The 20,979-nt window shown below is 60.3% G+C and overlaps 1 protein-coding gene across 1 annotated transcript; it reads right to left on the bottom strand.

Moving 5' to 3' along the window:
- Positions 1 to 263: 263 nt before the first annotated feature.
- On the bottom strand, positions 264 to 19,882 carry MMP15 (matrix metallopeptidase 15). The gene is made up of 10 exons (XM_032324579.1): positions 19,721 to 19,882; positions 8,283 to 8,431; positions 7,511 to 7,639; positions 6,033 to 6,340; positions 5,548 to 5,709; positions 4,283 to 4,536; positions 3,775 to 3,913; positions 2,709 to 2,859; positions 2,506 to 2,621; positions 264 to 1,334 (listed from the first exon to the last, which is right to left on the bottom strand). Exons 1-10 carry the CDS (start codon positions 19,880 to 19,882, stop codon positions 868 to 870), a joined length of 2,037 nt encoding a protein of 678 aa, XP_032180470.1. The 3' UTR covers positions 264 to 867.
- Positions 19,883 to 20,979: the final 1,097 nt, after the last annotated feature.

The following is a 20,979-nucleotide window of genomic DNA, read 5'->3' as shown; positions in this document are numbered from 1 at the left end:
GGGGGATGAGGTCCCTGGGTGGAGGGGCCTTGGCAGACCCCCTTTGGTCCTTGGTAAGGCAGGTCCAGGGCCTCTTCTGTAGGCTCAAGGGTGTGTGGGCACTGGGGACTGTGGGCCCCTTGACTTAGTAGGGCCAGGGTAGGCATCTTAGGTATGAGAAGCCTGGGTAACAGGTTGAGAGGGGTGAGCAGGGAAGGACTCAAAACTCCACATGACTCATGGCCAGTAGACCACCTTACCCTTCTGTCCCCTGGGCCGGGGGGCTGCCCAATCTCTCCCAAGGCAGAGATTTGGGTGGGTGGAGACCACTCAGGCCCCACCAGTCCCCAAAGCCAGCTCAGGCTGAGGAGGGCCCAGGATGGGAAAGAGCCTCAGAAACATTTTAGCCACTTTCCAGCTAGGCCTTCTGACCCTCTGCTTCCCTGGCTGTGGCCAAGGCAGAGGTGTTGTTGGGTGGGGCGGGGCAGGGCAGGGCCGAGGAGGGTGTGGGGGTGGTGCCGGCGGGCGGAAAGGCTCACTCCCTGTCCAGAGCAGAACTATTTGTGGAAAGCTCTAACCCCTGCCCTGAGGGACCACTGCTCCGGGTCAGCAAAGTAGAAACAAATACTCAATTAGTGTGCAAAACAAAAACAAAAACAAAAAACCCAGCAAAAGCTGGGCATAAATAAACATCGGGGTAGGACTGGGGCAGGGCTGGGGCAGGGCTGGCAGGGAGTTTGGAGGGCCTGGCGAGGCCCCCACCCAGGGGCTGAGGGAGCCCTGGAAGGTTCTGGCTTGGTGCACCCCCACCCAGCCGTAGGAGAAGCCTGGGCCCCGCCAGCCACGGCCCCCTTAGCACCGTGCGCAGCAGGAGGGCGGCGCTGCGGCTCAGACCCACTCCTGCAGGGAGCGCTTGCAATAGAGGAGAACGCGCGGCGCGCCCTTGCGCTGCATCTGCACCAGCGCGTACGTGAGCCCCAGGACGCACAGCAGCAGCAGCATGGGCGGCACCAGCACCAGCACCATGTTCACCGTCCGCGTGACCTCCTCCATCTGTACCACCACGCGGCTGCCCCCGTCCGCGTCGGACCCATCCCCGAAGTCCCCCGCGCCGCCGGCCTCGCCCCCCTCCTCCTCCTCCTCGCCCTCCTCGCCGTCCCCGCCCGCCCCGGGCTCTGCACCCCCGTCGGGGTTGAAGGGCGGACGAGCCACGTCGGGCCATCGGGGTCCCGGCTCCACGTGCTCTTGGCAGCCCATGAAGTCCCGCAGGATGGATTTGGGGTAGCCTGGCTCCATCCGCAGGCGCTCGTTGTCGAACTTCCAGTACTTGGTGCCCTTGTAGAAGTATGTGTAGGCTGCGGGGCGGGGAAGCAGGGATGAGCCATGTCAGGCTGCACCCCCCCTCACCAGCCCCAGGCCCTCAAAGAAGACCAGGACATGCTGGAGGCACCCTGGTTTTAAAGTACCCTCCTTCTCACCTGCCAGCCTGAGCATTTTCAAATCTGCCCCCTCCCAACATAGAGGAGCCAGGCCGGGGTGGGGGGGCTCAGAGAGGGGCAGGTTTGGGTCAAGGGCCCCACTGTGCTTCCCCTGCTTCCTGACTGGGCTGACGCTGACCCAGGTGGTACCTGGAAGGGTCTTGCAGCCCGCTGGGTCACCTGGGCTACAGTCAGCGGGCCCTGCCATACTGTCCCAGGACTAGCTTCATCCCATACCAGAGAGGCCAGTGTCTTGCTCAAGGCCACATAGCCAGCCTGCAGCCTTGGGCTGGAACAGAGCCCAGCGCTGCCTTGGACAAGCTCTGCAGCCTTGGGCACTTTGCCCACATCCCATCAGCCCCAGGAAGGGTCAGTTCTGAATGAGGGGTGAGTCCATACTCTGCTGGACACAATGAGCTTGGAGTGGCTGCACAGTGATGCCATCATACACAAATGCCACGTGCCTGGCCTAAGCACTGGCTTTCCGGCAGAGCCAGCAGGGTCTCCCCTGAGCCCAAGAACCCGGAACCAGGAAACCAAGACTAATGGTTTTTCTCAAGATCGCCAGAGACCCCACTGGAGAAATAAAAGCCGCAGTTCCCTCCCTGTTGCTCAGTTACAGTGACAGAGGTCAGGCTTCCTTTCCAGGCGGGAAAGTGCGCACCCTGGGAGGACCCTAGCCTTCCATCGCCCTGAGCCAAGCTCACTCCCCCACACACCCTTCAAGCTCCCTGTGGGCTGCCCAGGCCTAGCTGGACTCTGCAAGGAGCAAGGCCATTCCGAGTGCCAGTTCTGGACACAGGCAGACCTGCGTGGGACTCGATTCTCCAACTCCCTTGCGGAGGGACTTGGGGCCCTTAAACTCTATGGTTTAGTTTGACTGTAAAAAGGGGTTGGGGACAATGCAGGAAGGGTCAGGAGAGTTACGCTCTGGAAGCCCCTGGCCTGGGGCCTGCCACAGCAGTGTCCCCCATACCAGCCATCGTGATGCTGGTGAGTCCTGGGTGTGGTGAGTGTTAGGCAGGCTGCAGGGGGTGGGCCCCGGTACCTGCATCGTTGCTCAGGAAGGCCCCTTTGGGGGAAGTAGGGATCCCTTGCCAGACACTGATGGGCTTGGGGTAGCCGGGGTCTCCACGCTGCGTCTCCTCATTGAAGCGCCAGTACCTGGGACCAAAAGCACCAGGCTGTGGGTTCTCTCTGGGTGGGGGGGTTGGACTGGAGCCTTCTCCCTTTAGGGAAGGGGGTGCTCACCTGTCCTCCTGGAAGAAGAAGGTGTGACCTGTGGGTTCCCACCAGATGGCCGTGTCGATGCGGTCATAGGGGATGCCCAGGCCATAGCTGGTCAGTGGCTGAGGGTAGCCGGGCTCCAGGTTTGCTTCTCGGAAGAGCCAGTAGCGGTCACCTGAGGGAGGGGGAGGTGGATGAGGACAGGCGGGGGCTGGGGGCCATGCGTGGGGAGGGGACATGGGGCGTGCTATTCTGGGCCCACAAATCCATTCACATCCACAGCCACACTCACCGCACACACACGACACATGCATGTACACACATACACCACACAATCATACACACCACCCTTTTACACAGGATAGGCACTGACCCCTATACACACCCAAGATAACACACAATGCAACTCACTTGCGTGTACATGCACTTGGAACTCATGGGCACATGCGACATACTTACACAGGTACAGATCACTCACATTTGTGCACATACCTGTCACACTATAAATGGCCTGCATTCCCGTGTGAACATCCATCCCACCCCCATAAACAGTTCTTGTACAGAGAGAGGAAAGAGGGGGAGCCCTGTCTGGCCTCTCAGGGGCTTTTAGCGGGGGCTCAGGCTGGCAGGGGGGCTGGGGACATGGCTCATTCATCGGGGGTACTGCCCTGGAGGCCCTCCCCAGGGCAGCAGGCCCCAAAGGAAGGGTTGGCAGTAGGGAGCTCCATTGACCCTGCCGGCAGACCCCAGAAATCCTGCCCTGGGCTCGGGGGATCTGTTCTTATGAGGAGGGGCTGCTGGAGGCACAAGAGGCAAGGGAGGAGGCAACCGATGCGGAGCCCCCATGCTGCAGAGGATGGGCAGCTCGCCTCCAGTTGGAGCAGCTTCTGGCCCCCAGGGCCTCGGGTGTCTCCTGGTTTCCATCTACCTTCCCCCACCCCTCCCTTGGCCTTGATGCGTCTCCCGCACAGTGGACAAAAGGATGACATGTGCAACGTAGCCCTTTGCTCGCCTCCTCCCTCGGGCCCCTTGGGTTGGAGGCCAGGCCAGGGCAGGAAGGGTGCCCAGGGCTCCCACTACCAATACCTACCTTTAAAGAAGACAAAACGTCCATCTTGGCGCTCGTAGGCAGCACTGATGTCACTGGGCAGGCCACGCCAGAAGTGCCCGATGGGCATGGGATAGTTGTCCAAGACACGGTTGTGCCGAACCCGCCAGAACCAGCGGCCCTGGGGAGGGCGTGTGTGTGAGTGGGTAGAGCAAGCCTCATCCTGGGAGAGGCCTCCCCTTGATCCACCCCTTCCCAGTCAGGGAGATCTGGAAGGGTAGCTCAGAAGACCAGGGCAGCCCTGGCAAGGGAGCCCTGGGTGGGGCACAGGCCCCTGCACGTCTGTGTCACCCTGGCCAAGCCCCTTGTCCCTCAGGCTGGTGTCTTCTTGGTCTAGGGTCTGATGGCTCCCCATAGGCTACTCAGTGAAGGAGGGGTGGGGGTGTCTGGGCAGCCAGGTGAGGAAAGGCTCCTGGAATGGGATGTAGGGCTTGCCCTCCTGCTCTGAGATGGGGCCAAGGGGCTAGGGAGGCATGGGCAGGGGCCAGACCTTGAATACGAACATCTCCCCACGCAGCATGGCTACTGTGTCAAAGTCCCCGTCGCAGATGTTGGGGCCATACTGGTCAGGCCGTTCCGTGGCTCGGGGCTGGGCTGGGGGGCCTGGCTTTGGGGGCCGCTCCGGCTTCCCACCTGGGGGTGGTGGCTGGGGGGGTCTGGGGGGCCGATGATCTGGCCGGCCTGGTCGCCGGGGAGTCACAGTGGGCAGAGGCCGGGTGGGCTGTGGCTGGCCATCCGGGGTGCCTGCAGAGCAGGGTGGGGGGAGTGGGAAGTCAGCAGGTAGCCCCAGAACCCAGCCTGAATGCCAGGTTCTCCTACTTAGAACCAGGGGACCTGGGGCCCCCAGCCCAGAGGGACATTTGCCTTGGTGGTAGACTTAGTCAGGTGCAAGTCCCCGTCTCTTCACAGCAGACTCCTCCCCCACACCAGCCATCCCATTCAGGACCTCCATCCTCCTCCATACAGCCCCCTCCTCGGCCTCCCCACACTGGACATGGGTCACTGTGTCCCTGAGGCTGCCTGAGTCCACGTTCGCCTGTGGACATTCCCCTCAGGGTACTAGCCTGCTTCAGTGGACCAGGAAGTAGGGGACACATGCAGAGGCAAGAACATGGCTCTGTGACCTCTGCCAAGGGCCCATCTCATTGCCAGTTTGCCAGGATGTCTGTAAAGGAGTGTCTGTCACCTGCCCAGCAGGGCCAACACTGCCAGCCCTAAAAAGGGGCTCAGTGGGGCACTGAGCATAGGCTCTGACCCACAGAACTGGTCCTCAGGAGACCTTACCACTGGAGACCTTCTCGGGCGAGGCCTGGGTGGAGGGGGTGTCACCTGCCTCAAAGCCAAAGCCACTGGGCAGTGAAAAGCCAACAACACTGCCTGGAGAACCTGGGACAGGCTGGGACTGGGAGCGAATGGGGAAGAATGGGGTCTGGGACCGCAGTGGCATGCCCAGTCTAATAAGAATACCACTGACCCTGAAGAGGAAAGAGGGGTCAATGAGGGGCTTTGGGGATCCCAGCCTGGAGTCACCATGAGGGCCCTGTGTGAGGGCCAGGCCCTGGAGCTGCCCAGCCCTGGGTGTGATTTCTAGCCCCATTGGTTACTCCCTGAGTGATGTGGACAAGTCACTAATGCTCTCTGGGCCTGTTTCCTCCTCTACAAAACAGGGTTACTGGTGGTACCTATGCCTTGTTGGGCGGGGAGTTGAAAACTGGTGTGCAAAGCCTCCGGGCCATACCCATGCTGTCCACTCACCGTAGAGCTGCTGGATGCCCCGGAGGTCGTCCTCGGGCAGCTGGAAGCTGTCGGTGTCCATCCACTGGTAGAAGGGCGCCATGATGGCACTGGGGTTGCTAGAGTGCTCCAACCCCAGGGCATGGCCCAGCTCATGCACTGCCACCAGGAAGAGGCTGTTCCCTGCAGTGGGGATAGGCAGCACAGTCAGCTCTGTGGCTATCAGAGAGCTGGCCCTTCTGCCAATCTTAGGAGAGGCTGAGCTGCTCTGACTGCTGGGGCTCAAGCTTCCCCACCTGGGAAATGGGTATGAGGATCCCTTCACTTCCCTACCATCCCTTAGAGATCGCGGGACAACTGACTGAGATGGAGGGTCAGTGCTCCAGAGAAATGCCCGGGGAAGGGAAGCTCTCCCCTCCCAACCCTGTAGCTGCTAAACGGGCTTAGAGGGCAATGCTCAGCGCCGCCTCTGCCTCCCCTGCCCTGCCCTGGCCAGGTGTCCTTACCATGCAGGTCAGTGCTAGAGAAGGTCCAAGGCTCATCTGCATCGAAATGGGTATCTCCGCCCAGACCAGGGCCAGGGAAATAGGCGTGGGCCAGAAAGCCCCCTGTGCCGTCAAATGGTGAGCTGTCGCCGTGGAAACCGGAGGCAAAGAGTACCATGATGTCAGCCTCCTTCTGCCGCCGCAGCCGGATGTCCTCGTAGGGCACCTCCTGGAAGACCAGGGGCGTGGCCTGCTCCCACACGCGGAAGGCCCTTCGCACTGCCTCCAGTGAGTGGTACCATCCCAGCTTCTCTGTGTAGTTCTGGATGCTGCAGGTGGGCCGGGAAACAAGGGAGTGAACTCAGGGCCTACTGGATTCCACTGTCCACTGCTAGCACCCACTGGGTGCATGGTCCCAAGAGACACACCTAAGAGCTCAGCTGGTTTACCAACAGTGCCTGTCAATACCAACCATTAGTCTATCTGATGTGAATCTGAAAAAGAGAACTTATACATCAAACCTGGGAGTTCATGAAGATATCACTAAGTAAGGTTGTACAGTGCCCAATTAGCTTAAATAAAACCATGAAGCAAATAAGAGAATGAGTGCTCTGTAGCTAAGAGAAAGAACTAGACAGTTTGGAGACAAATGGCTGAGGTTTAAAAAACATTAGCCAAGCGGTTCTGATTATTGGACTGCAGGCTCAGGCTGTCCTGAGTTCCAGACTGGGCTCTGACATGACCTACATGACCTTGGGCAGGCCACTCCGTCTTTCTGTATTTCAGTTCTGCATCTGTAAAATGGGAAAGGGAGAGTCGTGCTCTTATCCTGGGGAGCTGGGAGGATGATAAGAATGAGCTGATGGAGAAGGCGGCCCCTGAGTCTGCACGTGATAAAGGCAGGAGGAGGCCTGGTATCACCCACATAAATCAGATTAAGCTTCTGTGTGCTGGACAGATCTCCATTAAAAGCTGGTCGCTCTGGGGGCCTGGGGGAGATAGAGCTGCGGATGGGTTGTGGCTGGACTGAAACACGAAGAGGAGTCCTTGGGGACTGCCTCGTGGCTCAGGGCTCAGAGGGGGCTTCTCGCCAAAGAAGGGTGTGCAGACCAGGGTTTTTGTAGGGGACTTGCTGCTGCCCACTTGGCAGATGCCTAGATTCCAAGCCCCATGTGCCAGGCACCGCAGAGGCCCCCAGCTCTGCAGCCAGCTCCCCGCTGCTGGGGGGTGGGGTGCAGAGCCGGGAGGGAAGGAGGACGGAGCGGAAGCAGCTCCAAGGGTCCTGACCTTCGCAGGGGGAAGACTGTCTAGGAAATGCGGCTGATCTTGTCAGCGTGGGAGCAGATCCGACCGTCTATGCTGGGCACCCTGGGGTGGGCTTCTGGGAAAGGAAGCCTTCCAGACAAGCCCACTATGAAGCCTGAGGCCTCAGCCAGCGTGGGGAGAGGAGCGAGCAGTCTCCGGCCGGTGCTGTGGGAGGGCTGAGCCGCGGTGCCTACCTGAAGGTCAGGTGGTGGTTGTTCCACTTCCTCCCCGTGAGGGCATAGCGTTTCCGCCGCCGTCGCAGGTTGGCTTTCACGCGCACCCCGAACTGGTCTGGCACCCCACAGCGGGGTCTCTTCATCCACCTGCATCACGGGTACAGAGGGGTAAGCCCGGAGCCTTCCTCCCTGTGCCTGCCTGTTTGGGCTCTGCCTCTTCCAGGCAGTCCACCTTCTTCTACCACCCTTTGCCTTTGGCCTCCAGCTGCCTCTGTATGGGTGCGGTGGGGTATTTCTCTGCACTTCAATTTCCTCATCAGAAAACCAGGCAGGTTGACCTCAGACTGGAAGACCGAGTGCCCAGTGGGGACTCCACAAAGGTGATCCCCTTCACACCGGTATCACCCAGAAATGGGAGAGTTACCCGAGGCCCCGCGTCCGTGATACATTATGCTCCGTGCATGTTCAAGAATGTGACTTTGGGTCCTGTCACCTTTGTCAGGTTCAGCGCAGTGCCTAGCAAGGATGTCCCAGCCAGGGCCCCCGGGCCGCCCCTCCCCATCCCCGTGCCTGTGGCAGGCATCACTAATCCCATGCTCCTTGTTGCCCAGCCCGAGTCGCCTCAGCTTTCTGGACACAGAGCTTCAGGCAGGCATGCCCAGGCAATCAGAATGAGCAGGGAAGACCAGACCAATCGCCATTTCTTATCTAGGCCACTGGGTTCTGGAAACTCCACCTGCCAAACCCCTGCCAGAGCAGGCCAGGAGGAGGGCCTGGCGGAGGCACTCACGCCTTGGTTTCTTCGTCGAGCACGCCCGTGACGGGAATCCCATAGAAGCGCTGCATCTCAGCCAGGGCGGAGGCCAGCATCTGGGCGGAGCGCATGGTGGACATGTGACGGCTCGGCTGGGGCAGGTAGCCATAGAGTCTCAGCCAGTTCTGCAAAGAAGAGGCCACCCCTGGGTCAGCATGTCTAGCATTGCTACCTCTAAACACAGCCTGCATCCCACGACCGCCCACCGTGGCCGCCACCCCCTCCTGCTGCAGTGACCGTGTGAGCCTCTGGACTGCTCTCTCCATTCCCACCTCCTACAGTCTGTTCTCTCGCAAGAGCAGAACAAAAGGCCTTTACAGTCAGGTCTGGTCAATCTTCCGCTTCTGCTTAGAATCCTTCAAAGACTTTCCAGCTTAGAGGAAAAGCCAGTTCTAACAGGAGCTGCCAGGCCCTTCTTACCTGCCCTGCCTCAGCCCTCAGCCCTCACTCCTCCCACCCGCCCCCAAGATGGTCACATTCCTGCCTCAGGGCCTTCGCACGTGCTGTTCTTGCTGCCCAAACGCTCTCTCTCAGACATCTGTATGGCTCCCACCCTATTTTCCTCAGTCTCTGCTTTCACCTCACTTTGTTCCAGGGGTATTCTCTGACAACACAATGTTAAAAAAAAGACCCCCCCCATCTGCATCCCCTGGATCCCCTCTTCTCCTCCCCTGTACTTGTCTAACACATTATATATTCCACTTCCGGTGTTTATTGTTGGTCTTTCCCTGTTAGGATGGAAACCGCGTCTATGACGACAGTTCACAGTAGCTGTCCTTATCATTGTACTGGCCGCTCCAGGGCAGCACCCCCTACCACTCCTGGCAGACCACCGGGGACCCTGAGGAGTTCAGAACCTCTTGAAGTCGCACCAAGTAGGAAAACTGGCCCCTTGGTGCTGCTCCCCTGGAGATCGTAAGCCTCCCAGAAGAGCAGATGGATTTGGGCAGCCCACCAGGGCCCAGCAGGGTGAGACAGGAGACCCAAAGTTCAGTCCCTGCTTTGCCACAAACACTTTGTTTTCACCGGGACTGAGTTTTCTCAAGTAACAATGGGGCAGCCCTGGGAAAAGCAGCTGGCACACAACAGGGGTGCCCATCCCCTTCCACAGCCTTCTAGCATGTCTTCTCCTCCATCTATCCATCTGTCCATCCATCCACGCACCACCCCCACCTCCTGCCAAGTGTTTCTGTGATGCCCGCTCTGTGCCAGACACCGCCAGCTGGAGGCTGTGGAGGACCGAGAGAGAGTGTACTGACCTCCAGGGGCTTCCAGGCTCCCGAGGAGACCAGGTGTTCCCACAGAGGGAGGGAATCACGCCTGCAAGTCTGTGAGCAGACATGCCCGTCACAGTCACAACTGGAGGATGGAATCCCCGAGGAGCCAAGCTGAACTGTGCTAAGAATTCATCCTGGCTGTGAGAACATGGTGACCACCACACGAGGCTGCTGGTGAACACAGAGGCCAGGGACTGCTGTGGGCTTTGGCCCCGTGGAAGTGTCCTTCATACCTTTGCTGGCCCGCCCTGGGTCTCTGGGGGCTGCCAGGGTGAGGGCACCTGCGGCCTGCTCTCTGTGAGGCTCTGGAAGGTTAAGGCTGCACATCGAAGTCTCAGAAGGCAGGCTTGATGGCCAGATATGGTGGTTGCTGTGGACCGACAGCCCTGTGTCAGCTGGCCAGGGCCACACCCATGTCTGTCTGCCACCAGCATCGAATCTAACTCCTGTAGGACTTGCTCCCTCAGTGCCACCTGCCATCCCCCCCGACATGACTGGGTGGTTCCCACAGCCGGCTCCGTGGTGCGCAGGTGGCCGCACTGGATGGAGTGGCTGCTGAACCAAAGAGGGTGGCATGGACTGATGCCCAGCCCCAGCTTCCAGGCCTCCCAGGCCCTAGGAAATGGCTACTGAACAAGGAGGCAGGGACACGGAGCTGGGAAATAACCATCAGCTCCAGTGACAGAGTGGGGGACAGATTCTGGCCAAGACACCTCTGAGGTGTGGCTGCATGCCTCCCGTACTTTAGGCTGTCATCAGACTAATTTTTTTTTTTTAAAGACCGCCACATTTTTATTTATTTCCAGGTGCATAAAGAGGCTACAAGTTAGTGCTGTTAAAAAAAAAAAAAATCAAACTCATCAAGTAAGTGCTGCATTTAATGAAAACCGCATCAGATAGAAGAGGAGGCAGAAGCCGACCGCAGAGCCCCAGGCATTCGGGGGGAGTGTCTGTCCCAGAGCAGCTCCCCTGCCCTGGGGCAGTGAGGAGCTGGAGGCGCCTGTAGGGCTCAGCTGGCTGGCTGGCTGACCCCAGGAGCTGGCCTCCAAGAAGCACTGGGGAGAAGGAACTTGCAGAGGTAAGAATCCCACTTCCAGGGTGGGCCTGACCAGGACCTGCCTCATCACCCAGATTTCTGGAAGGGTTCGCTGGGGGTCTACACTCCTGCATGGCAAAGTGCCGGGTAGGAAAAGGGGCTCAGTAAGTGCATTATTAATGATGGAGGCCTGTCGGGGTGTCCTTGGAACAGCAGCCTTTTGCCTCTCCCAAGAGGCACTCAGGCCCTCAGAAGGGCCTAAGTGCCAGGCAGCCTCAGGTAAGGGCAGAGCAGCAGTGGGAAGCAGGCGTGCCCGAGGCACCCCCCCCGCCCCCAGTGACCCACCTCCCCCTTCTGGCCAAGGTCTCCTTCCCTGTTCTTCCCAAGCACAGGAAACCTCTCCTGAGGCTCTAAGTGTATGGAAGGGGCAGGGTGGGAAGCCCACAGCCCGTAATGGGCAGTTTCCCCAAGACGCTGGGGCAGACCCGGAAGGCCGGGCGGTGATGCCAGGCCAGCTCTGGCAATGAGAGGAGAGGGAGAGGCGGAGCTGCCTGCTGATGGAGGAGGGCGCCTGTACATTGCCCATTTGCATAAGGTAAAAATATCTCAGGGAGCGCAATCACGGGCCACCAAGGGGCTGATTAGTGGTGTCTGCAGTGACAGGGGGAGGGCAGGCAGGGGAGGCTCAGACTGGGGCCCTGGGGAGAGGAAGGGAGGGGAGCTGGGCCCGTCTGCAGGGAAGAGCTCCAGAGCCCAGCCCTGCCGGTGGGGCCCTTCACTCCTGGAGGCAGCTCAGGGGCCGACAGGAAGGTCCCGTGGGTGCCTGTGGACCCTCGTCCCCACAGACAACTACCCTTAGGGTCTCAGGGAGGCCAAGAACCTCTATCTCATAATCAGCCCACAGTCTCCTGGTGACCAATGCCCTTGGCCATGACCAGGATGAGAAGCCAGGTCGGGGAGCAATGGCACGTGAGGGCAGGGGGCAGATATGCAGCCTGGGCCCCGAGCAGCCGAGCCCCAGAGAACAGGGCGCAAAAGCTGCTGGAGCCTGCCTGACTCTGGCAGACTTGTGCGCGGGGCTGACTGCCAAGTGCCCATCAGTCTGCACCACTGGTAGGGCTGTGCGGGCTCTTCCCATCCCAGGGAGGGTTTTTCTCTCTACCCTCCTGCCGGAACCAAGGGTGACAAACCTAGGAGGTGAGGACGTGGGGGGAAAAGAGCACGGGATTGGGGCGCACAGGCTTGTGACAGGGGCTGTGCCTGCACCCCTGAAGCCCCAGCTTGCTGACGTGCTCTGCTGCCATGGACCAAAAGGGAGTTGTGATTCCCAAAGTCAGGACCAACCACCCAGTCTCGAACTTGGGGAGGAACTGTGTTCAAGCCCCTGCTGTTCTTACTGGTGACTGTAAACTCTGTCCTTTACAAAAGTAGCCTCCTTTTCGGGGTGCCTGGGTGGCTCAGTGGGTTAAAGCCTCTGCCTTCGGCTCAGGTCACGATCCCAGGATCCTGGGATCGAGCCCTGCATCGGGCTCTCTGCTCAGCGGGGAGCCTGCTTCCCTTCCTCTCTCTCTGCCTGCCTCTCTGCCTACTTGTGTCTACTACTACTGTCTGTCCAATGAATAAATAAAATCTTAAAAAAAAAAAAAAAAGTAGCCTCCTTTTCCTCCTCGTTACCTAGAGTCTCACAGGTGGGGAAACTGCGGCACAGCCCAGTCAGGAAGCAGCAAAGTAGGGGGAGCTGCTCTATGAGAGCCACTGTCCGTGGGAGGCAGGGAAGGTTCTGAAGAGATCTCCAGGGACCATGCAGAGAGACCCCACCTACCCGAGTTCTTCTAGCCATTTCTTTCCTGGGCTGCCATCCCATAAATATGTGTAGATATGGGGCCCCTGGTGGCTCAGTAGGTCAAGTGGCTGCCTTCAGCTCAGGTCATGATCTCAGGGGCTCCTTGCTCACTGGGGAGTCTGTTTCCTCCCTCTCCCCACCCCATGCTTTCTCTCTTAAATAATAAAATCTTAAAAAAAAAAAAAAAAGTATGTAGGGGCACCTGGGTGGCTCAGTGGGTTAAAGCCTCTGTCTTCAGCTCAAGTCATGATCCCAGGGTCCTGGGATGGAGTCCTGCATTGGGCTCCCTACTCAGCAGGGAGCCTGCTTCCCTCCCTCCCCACCCCGCCTACTTGTGATCTCTGTCTGTCAAATAAACAAATAAAATCTTTAAAAAAAAAAAAAAAGTATGCAGAGCTGCTTCAGGTGAGTGGCTAGCCCCGGTAAGGAAACATGGGGCCATCAGGAGTCTGAGGGCAGATTCCTGGCCCCCTTGCCCCTAGGAGAGGCCATAAGCATAGTGGCAGGCTGAGAACCTGCCATGGGCTGGGGAGTTGACTCTAGTCATCCCATTCAATGTTCACAAGGACCCCATTCCCACTGTACAGCTAATGAGGTTCAGAGAGGGCGATGGCCCACCCAGGGTCACACAGCTGTCTGGCTAGAACTGGAACCCACAAGCAGTATTACTGGCCCGGGGCCGCTTGTGAAGCCGCAGGAGCCTCTGGCCCAGCAGCTAACCCTCCCCACACCCCACCTCTCCAGCTGGGTCTGGGCGCGGGGCCATGTCGGCAGGGCTGCCCCCCAGAACTGCTGAGACAATGCCAAGGCAGGTCTACGGGGAGGGTATGTCTGAGAAGGAGCCATGGATCAATATTGTGCATTAAGTGGGGGTGGTGGGAGGGGGAGCGGCACAGCGCCGCCGCCACAGGCAGCTCCCCCTCTCCCTGGGCCTCAGATTGCCTGGCCCCGCCCACGGCCTTATCGGACCCTGAGCGATAAGCTGGATCTCAGGGAGGCTCTGCTGCTGTCATCCCAGCTCTCTCTGCAATCCAAGCAGACCCTGCCAGCCTGGCATAAACGGCATCTTGTCAGGGCTGCCGGTGACGAACCGAACCTTCGGTGGTGTGAGCTCCTCATCGTGCTTGTTCCCCTTATTCCGTATCCGGGTCTGTGGGCTCCTGGGAGCAGGCCAAGACCTCGCCTGGCTCTGCACTCCCTGTCTGGGCAGGCACAGAGCCAGCTCAGAGAGAGATTTGTGGTCCTGGGCCGCCACGGTCCCAGCAGACGCCGGTCATGCACCCTGGGTGCCCCCCCTCTCCGGGGAAGCTGAGCCCAGAGCCCATGCACCAGCTAGATGACCCAACCCAGCCCTAGACTCGTCCAGCCTCAGTCTGGAGAAGACATCAGGGCCTTCGAATCCAGCTCCCTCGCTGAAGCTTCTATGGACCATGGTGGGGCCCAAGACCCTTCCAACCTGCACCCCTGCAGAGATGGGGTGCCCACTGCCCCCAGTGTAGCCCATTCTGACTTTGGGCATCAGTGACTATTGGAAAGCTGCTCCTCAGGCTGAGCGGAAATCTGCCTCCCGGGGACACCCACCCCTGGGTCCTGACTGCTTGTCCATGTAACAGGCCTTTGAGCGCTGGAGGGGGCTGATTTCACTTGAGTTCCTTCCTTGCAAAGAGGAGTCAATATTATCACTCCCTTCCCGCCACGCACGGATGATAGCACAGACGACACAGACGCAAGGCCAGTGAGGAGAGGGGGCACCAAGCCAGGCCCCCTGTCCTTGGTGGATCCTTTACCTTTTGGAGGCAGGATGGTCCATATTTCAGCAGTTCCAGAGGAACACACTTGCTTATTTGGGGCTCAAGCTGCCCTCCCCCACTACTTGAAAGATGCAGCTAGGGAAGGGACTATGGGTGCGCAGGAGAGTAGGAGGGTGAGGGATACCCAGCTAGGGAGCAGAAAGAAGGTGGTTGCCTGCATTCCTGTAGTCCTTAACCTGGAGGGAAGAACCGATGGGTCCTTTGGTCCTTCGGTCCTTCGGCCAGTGGGTGGGGTGAAAGTGTCTTGTTTGCTAGTGGTTTCCGGGGCTGGCTGAGAGCCAGGCCTTGGGGCCTCTAAGAGCCAAGTCAATCTGACAGCCGGATAGACAGATGAAGAGCTGGTGGCCAGAAACTCTCCTGTAGGTGTTACTGGTGTCCATAGGGCTGCTTGTGGGGCAAAGCCTGGGTGGCTGGATAGGCGGGGGGATGGCCAAGGGCAGCTCTGGCCCCACCTCTACGACCTCCTTCCCACTTGGCTCCAGCCCCGCGGGGTCCCCCCAGGATGGCCCCTTGCAGCCTTTGCCCAGCACACAACAGCAGACGCCACCTGTGATCACTGTCACTGTTTGGCCACCATTTTGCAAGTGCTTCCTGTGTACCCAGTGCCATGCTCCTAAATGCTCCACATGAAGCTGAGCTCTCACCCCAGCCCCCAGGGTGGCCACCAGTCCTGGGAGGACAAGGTAGCTCTCAGGGCTAAGGGTCAGCCCTGGAAAGCTGCTCCACACCTGGCCTCCTGGTGTGGGCAGCTTGGCCATCAGGGCAGTAGGATGGGAAGCATCTCCACAGGCTGGGTGACGGCTGGCCCCTAGGTCTTCATCTGTCTGTCCAGCTGTCAGATTGACTTGTCTCTCTGAGTTTGCTCATTTCCTGCTGTTCCCATGAGGGGCATGGGATCTGGTAAGAGGCACCGTACTTTGTCTCTCTGATCCAAGCCCAGCTTGTATGCCTGTGCTCTTCTTGCTGGGGACACGGCAATCTGGGCTACCTCCCCAAAGGGCCCAGTCCACAGCCCCTGGTCTCCAGGAACCCCCTGGAACCGGTGTCCTTCTGGGGAGCAGCCTCACGGGAGCCCTGACTCGGGGGGATCCTCCTGCTAGAAGGCACCTATGGGTGCCATAGGCTCAGAGAGTTCTACCGCCTGCATGGCCCCAGGTCCTCACACTCATCTGTGGGGTCCTCCCAGGACCCTGTGTGGTGGAGGGCACTGGAGCAGACAGCCCCCAATCCCTCCCTGCTTCTGCGGCCGCAGAGACAACATCCCCAGGTCTGAAAGCAGAGCTGGTCATGGGGCTGGGCCCCATCCTGGTCAGCCAGCTATGCGAGCCACATCAGCCTTGGGATGATGCAGAAGATGCCAAATGTCCTAATCTGTCTGGGCTGCAGTGACAAAAATACCATGAACTGGGCAGCTGGTAACATGCACTGCTCACAGTTCTGGAGGCCCGCTGTCCAAGAGGAGGGCATCAGCACAACTGGGTTCTGGGGAGGGCTCTCTCCTGGGGTGTGGACTGGCCTACTTCTTGCTGTGCCCTCACATGGTAGAAGGGGCAAGGGAGCTTTCTCGGGCAGCTTTTTATAAGGGCACTAATCTCCTTCAAGAGGGCTCCATCCTCATGACCCGATTGCCTCTCAAAGGCCTCCCTCCTAAACCATCGCTTCGGGAGTCAGGTTTCAACCTATACACTTGGGGGAGGATGCCAACATTCCTTCTAGAGCACCAACTATAAACCGAGCTGGGGGGCCGTGGTGACCACAGCAACCCCCACAGCTGGCCTCAGGCAGAAGCCAAAATCCCAGCTGGGCAGAGGGGACGATGGCAGGGAGCATCTGGTCAAGGCACAAAGGGGCCAGAACTAAGTGCTGGCCAGGGCGCATCTCTCCCAGGGTTGCAGTGTTGCCATTCTGAGTTGGCCTCAGAGAGGACTGGCTGTGAGTGCTGGGGTTCTGGAGAAGGTCTCCTGTGGGGGATCTGGCTATGTTTCTAGTCTGTTTCTTCTGCTCCTTGGGCTGGGACAAAGGAAGGCATTTTTGTCCAGGGGTCAGAATAAGCAGGTCAGGCAGATACGCTGTTCAGACAAGCACGGGCTGGGCTGTTTTCTGCAGAGGCAGCAGACCAAATGGACCCTGGGGCGGCCCAAGCACTGGGACCCAGTAGAGGACTGAGGGTGAAGGAAGGGCCAAGTGGGACACCAGGTCCCCGGCCATGCCAATCAGCCCAGTTTTCTCAGGGTTTTGAAAGAGACTGTGGAAAGGAGTGGTCTGTGAGTAGTTAAGAGAAGAGACTGAAAAGTGGAGACAGAAGACGAAACTTCTGCAGGTTCCCGATGACAGGGCCTTCACATGAACCCCTTTATTTGAGGGAGGGACACAGGGAACCTCTGCACCTTCTCCACATCTAAGAAAGGGTACTAAAAGGAAAGCACCCATGGGGACCCCCAGGGGCCGGCATGGAAGTGTGAGCAGAGATTGGAACACAGGAAGCCTGGGGCTTCAGCTTGCCAGTCAGATCTGAAGGTCAAAATCAGAATTCGGGTTGGCCTGCACCCCTCTTTTTGCTCATTCTGCTCAGCCACCACCTAGGGGCAAGGAAGATGTACGGGAGTCTCAACCTCGGCACACCTGGGTGTGCCCACATTTAGCGGCGGTGGTACCACACCTGTGAACTCTGGCAGCTGAGTCACCTCCACGGGGCAGGGCTCAGAGCCTCGAGTTGTGCCTAAAAGGGGCGGGGAGGAGACCAGAGACTCTCCGGTGAACACAGAAGGCACATAAGCAGGCTAGACACTGCAGCCAGAAACAGAAACTCCTGGACCGGGAGCCGAGGGTGGGGGCTGGAGTCTGAGGGCAGGGAGACCAGGAGCTGTCGCTGGTACCTCAGTCTGGCAGGGCGTGGGTCTGATATCCCAGGGAGCCAGTGGGGCAGGGCAGAGTAGCTCAGTGGCAGCTCCCTCAAGGAAGATAGCCATCTCCAGGCTAGGGCCTGGCAGGTGGCAGCCAGCTCCTAGAGCACGCCGGGTTTCCTGATTCCTTAGTCTGGTGAAACTGCTGCAGTTTCTGTCTTGGGAGTCGGAGAGGGAAGGGAGAGGGGCTTCAGTTGGGTCTGGGTTCAGTTGTCAGGCTGCTCAGAGATGGTGCCAGCCATGGCCTGACCTAAAGTCTGGAGCTATGGGGGTTCTGGGGTAATGGCTAGCCCCAGAAGTCTCTGATGCTGGTCCTCAGCTAGCATGGGCCTGGGGACAGTTCTCCCATGGCCTCCTGGCAAATGGGCTGGTTGCTGAAGCGGTTTGACTTTTTAGGCCCAAATCTGGACAGACTCGACAGACTTCAAAGGACAGCCTGTACTCCAAAGCCAAGTGTAGTTGCTGGTACAGACCATCTATCTCTACCTTGGCTTCCAACATCAAACATCAAGGGTCCTTCTACCATCCAGAGTCTCTTCCAGCAGTGCCCCAACCCAGGTTTGCCCCCAGGAGACAGCCTACAGGCCAGTCATAGATGCCTAGCCAGAGCCACCACAGGCTTAGGGCTCTGGTCTGTGGGTACTCCGGGCTAACAGTGCAGGCCCAGGGCTATGGGTACTCCCACAGCTGGGAGAGAAGGGGTGTGATGGAGGAGCAGAAACAAAGGAAAGAGAGTAAAGCCCTTCCAGCCACAGCTCCTAGCCATCCAGGATGCCAATTCACAGGCACGGCCACCCAGTTCCTGTGAAGAGATGCCATTCTTTCTTTTTTTGATGATTTTATTTATTTGCGAGAGAATGAGAGAGACAGAGAACATGAGAGGAAGAAACAGACTCCCTGCTCAGCTAGGAGCCTGATGAGGACTCCATCCTGGGACTCCAGATCATCACCTGAGCCGAAGGCTGTTGCTGAACCAACTGAGTCACCTAGATGCCCCCAGAGATGCCATTCTGAAACAGACTGTAAACTCCTCAAGGGTGGTCTCTGACTTGGAATCCTTGGGTCCCCCACTCCAGAGTAGCTGGTGAGCCTAATAAGCACTCTCTACCCCGTACCTGGATGGGAGCCCCACCAGCAGGAACTCCCTATAAGCCCCTTCCTGACCGCCTGTGTGAAATGGGGGTGGGGGGTGGGCGCGCGGAGCTGGACAGGGCATGGGCTGGGCTCCCTCTACACCTCCAGCCAAGGCTGGGCTCCCCGCAGCTTTCCCTGGTCAGGCCAGGGAGGGAGGGCAAAGCAGGTGGGGAACTGGCTGGGAGGTGTAACTTGAGCCGGGAGGAATTCCCTGCCCTTCCTCCATGCTTTTATTAAAGTAGGGCGGGGAAGGGCAGGCTTCCATCGGAAAAATCTCCCAGGCTGCCGGGGGAGGTGGGGAAGCCGCCAGGGGGCTGGGAGGGAGCACCGGCCCGCTGCAAATAGAAGGCGCTCAGGCCCACAGCCCCGGCTGTGGGAGGCTCCAGGCCGGTCCAAGGGCACCGAGGCCAGAGCCTACCCGGGTCGGCACAGAGGTGTTTCTCCTCCCACCTCCGCACTCCTGCCTAGAGCACCCCTCTCCTATTTCCGGGCAGGGAGTCGGGTCTTAGAACTCTGGACAGCAGGGACCCAGCTTTTGCTGGGGCGACGGAGCTAGTGTCCTCACTGTCCGTGCTCCGGAGGACGGCACTGGGCGACCCTGTGGAGCCGACGTGTGGTGGTGGGGATTCTGGCTGGACCCCACTCTATGCCCAGGAGGCCGCGCCTGGTCACTCGCGGGACCGATCCGGAGACGGGGCTCGGGAGGGACGTCAGGCAGGCTCCAGAGAAAAGCACGTTCGGAGTCTGCCCTCTCCAACCCAGGCCTCGGCGTAGGGGCTCTAGTGGAAGGAAGCGCCAGGGGGAGACAGGGTCTCTCTTGGACCCACCTGGCCATGGGGCGGCTTCCACGCAAGAGCCCAAGGAAGTCTCCCAAGCGCCCCCGTAAGCCGGGACTACTGTCTCGGAGGTTCGCACCCCTTCCCCCATCCCGGCCCGCCGCACTCGTGGCTCGCTGTCACCCAGACCAGAGGCTACCGAGGCGGGAGCGCTGCCCGCTCCGCCCGTGGGCCCCCAGAGCCGCCCCCTCCCCACTCGCAGGGAACGTCACGGCGCGCCCGCAGGACTCTCGAGGAATCAGCCGCGCGGGGAGATTGAAGGAGGGGAGCGAGGGCTGGGGGCAGCAGAAGCGACTCCCGGGACCCGGGTTGGGGCGGATCAGTGCCCGGGCAGGGCCGAAGGGGTAGAGGGGGTGCGAGTCCTACACTCTCCAGGATTTGGGATGAGGTGCGCAGCAGCGGGCGAGCTGGGGAGGGGCAGCTAGCTTGGCCCCATTCTTCCCCGCCCCCCTGCTCTCGGACCCCGGCTCCTCTCCGCGCCCTCCACCCCTCGCCCCAGGCCGCGGGCGTGGTTCCCTCCCGCAAGCCCCCAGGCTCCCAGCCCGCTGCGGAGGGGCCGGGCGGGGGTCCTTACCTCGGCGTTGACTTCTGCGTCCTCCGCCGCCGCGCCGCGGCCCAGGAAGCCCAGAAGCACCAGGAGCAGTGGCAGCAGTCGCGGCCGCGCCGCCGCCTCCCGGCCGCCGAGGACACTGACCGCCCAGCCCGGCCGTCCGGGCGCGCTCCGGTCGCTGCCCATGCTCTCGGCGCCTCGCTTGGCCGGGGGCGCTGCACGCAGGGCTCGCCCGCTGGCCGGCGCCGGGGCCCCGCACGCGGATCAGAAACTTGCGACGCTCCCTGGCTCCCCGCCCGGCGGGCGCGCAGCAGACCTCTCGGTCCTTGTCCCCTCCGGAGACGCTTAGGTCCCCTCAGCAAATTCCCACGCCCGAGGAGAAGCCGGCAGGGCAGGTCCGGGCGCGAGGGGCCGGCCCGCGGGGGAGGTGGCCGGCCGGAGCCGCCAGCCGCGGGGTCCCGCAGCCTCGGCGCCCCGGGCCCGGCTCCCGAAAGCTAGCGCAACTCCTGAGCCTTTGTCTGGCTCAGCGCTCCGGCCGCCCGGTCCCGCGGCGCCCCCTGCGCGCCCAGCTCCCCTCTGTCCATGCCCGGGGCCGGGTGCTGCCCAGAGCGCGCGCCTCCCGCCCGGGGACTCTGCTCGCCCCGCGCCCACCCGGGCCCGGGTCCCCGCGCAGTCCCGGGAGGAGGCGCAGGGAGCCGGTCGGAGCAAGTGAGCGAGCCAGGGAGCCGGCGCCCGACGTCCCCGGCGAGTTCCGCGCAGCTCTGGGCGCTCCCAGCCCTCCTCCTCGCGCGCTGCTCTTAAAGGGCCAGTGCTCACTCCGTGCGCGGGCCCGGGCGGGGGCCGGGGGCGGTACCTCGGCGGGGGGGCTACTCGGTAGCAGGTGCCGGCGGTGGAGTCCGACCAGGCGGCCCTTTACTCTTTCCAGAAGGAGGGAATCCTTCCCAGCCCGCCTCTGTCACTCCCACGGTGCTTGTGGAGAACGGGTTTGGCGCACACACACACCCCCCGTCGCGCTTCCTAGCAACCCCCTAGAGAGAGGGAGGGAGGGAGGAGGAAGAAAGACTCTTCATTCTCCCACCTGGCGGGTGTGTAGGGATACTAAGGCAACGGAGGGCAGTAGGGGGTGGGGCGCAAGGGCAGAGGGACCCAAGTGTCCTGTGGGGGGGGCATAAAAATCTAGCGGCTTGTTGGCCCTTGGGGTCTTTTCAAAAGCCTCAGGATGCCACTGGTCCTTGAGTGACCCTCCTCGGTTGCGTTTGCAAGAGCACAGGTTTCAGAAGGAG

This window comes from Mustela erminea, chromosome 19, assembly GCF_009829155.1.
Source record: "Mustela erminea isolate mMusErm1 chromosome 19, mMusErm1.Pri, whole genome shotgun sequence".
In the NCBI taxonomy this organism is placed as follows: Eukaryota; Metazoa; Chordata; class Mammalia; order Carnivora; family Mustelidae; genus Mustela; species Mustela erminea.
This window is presented reverse-complemented; position numbering and strand designations above follow the sequence as displayed.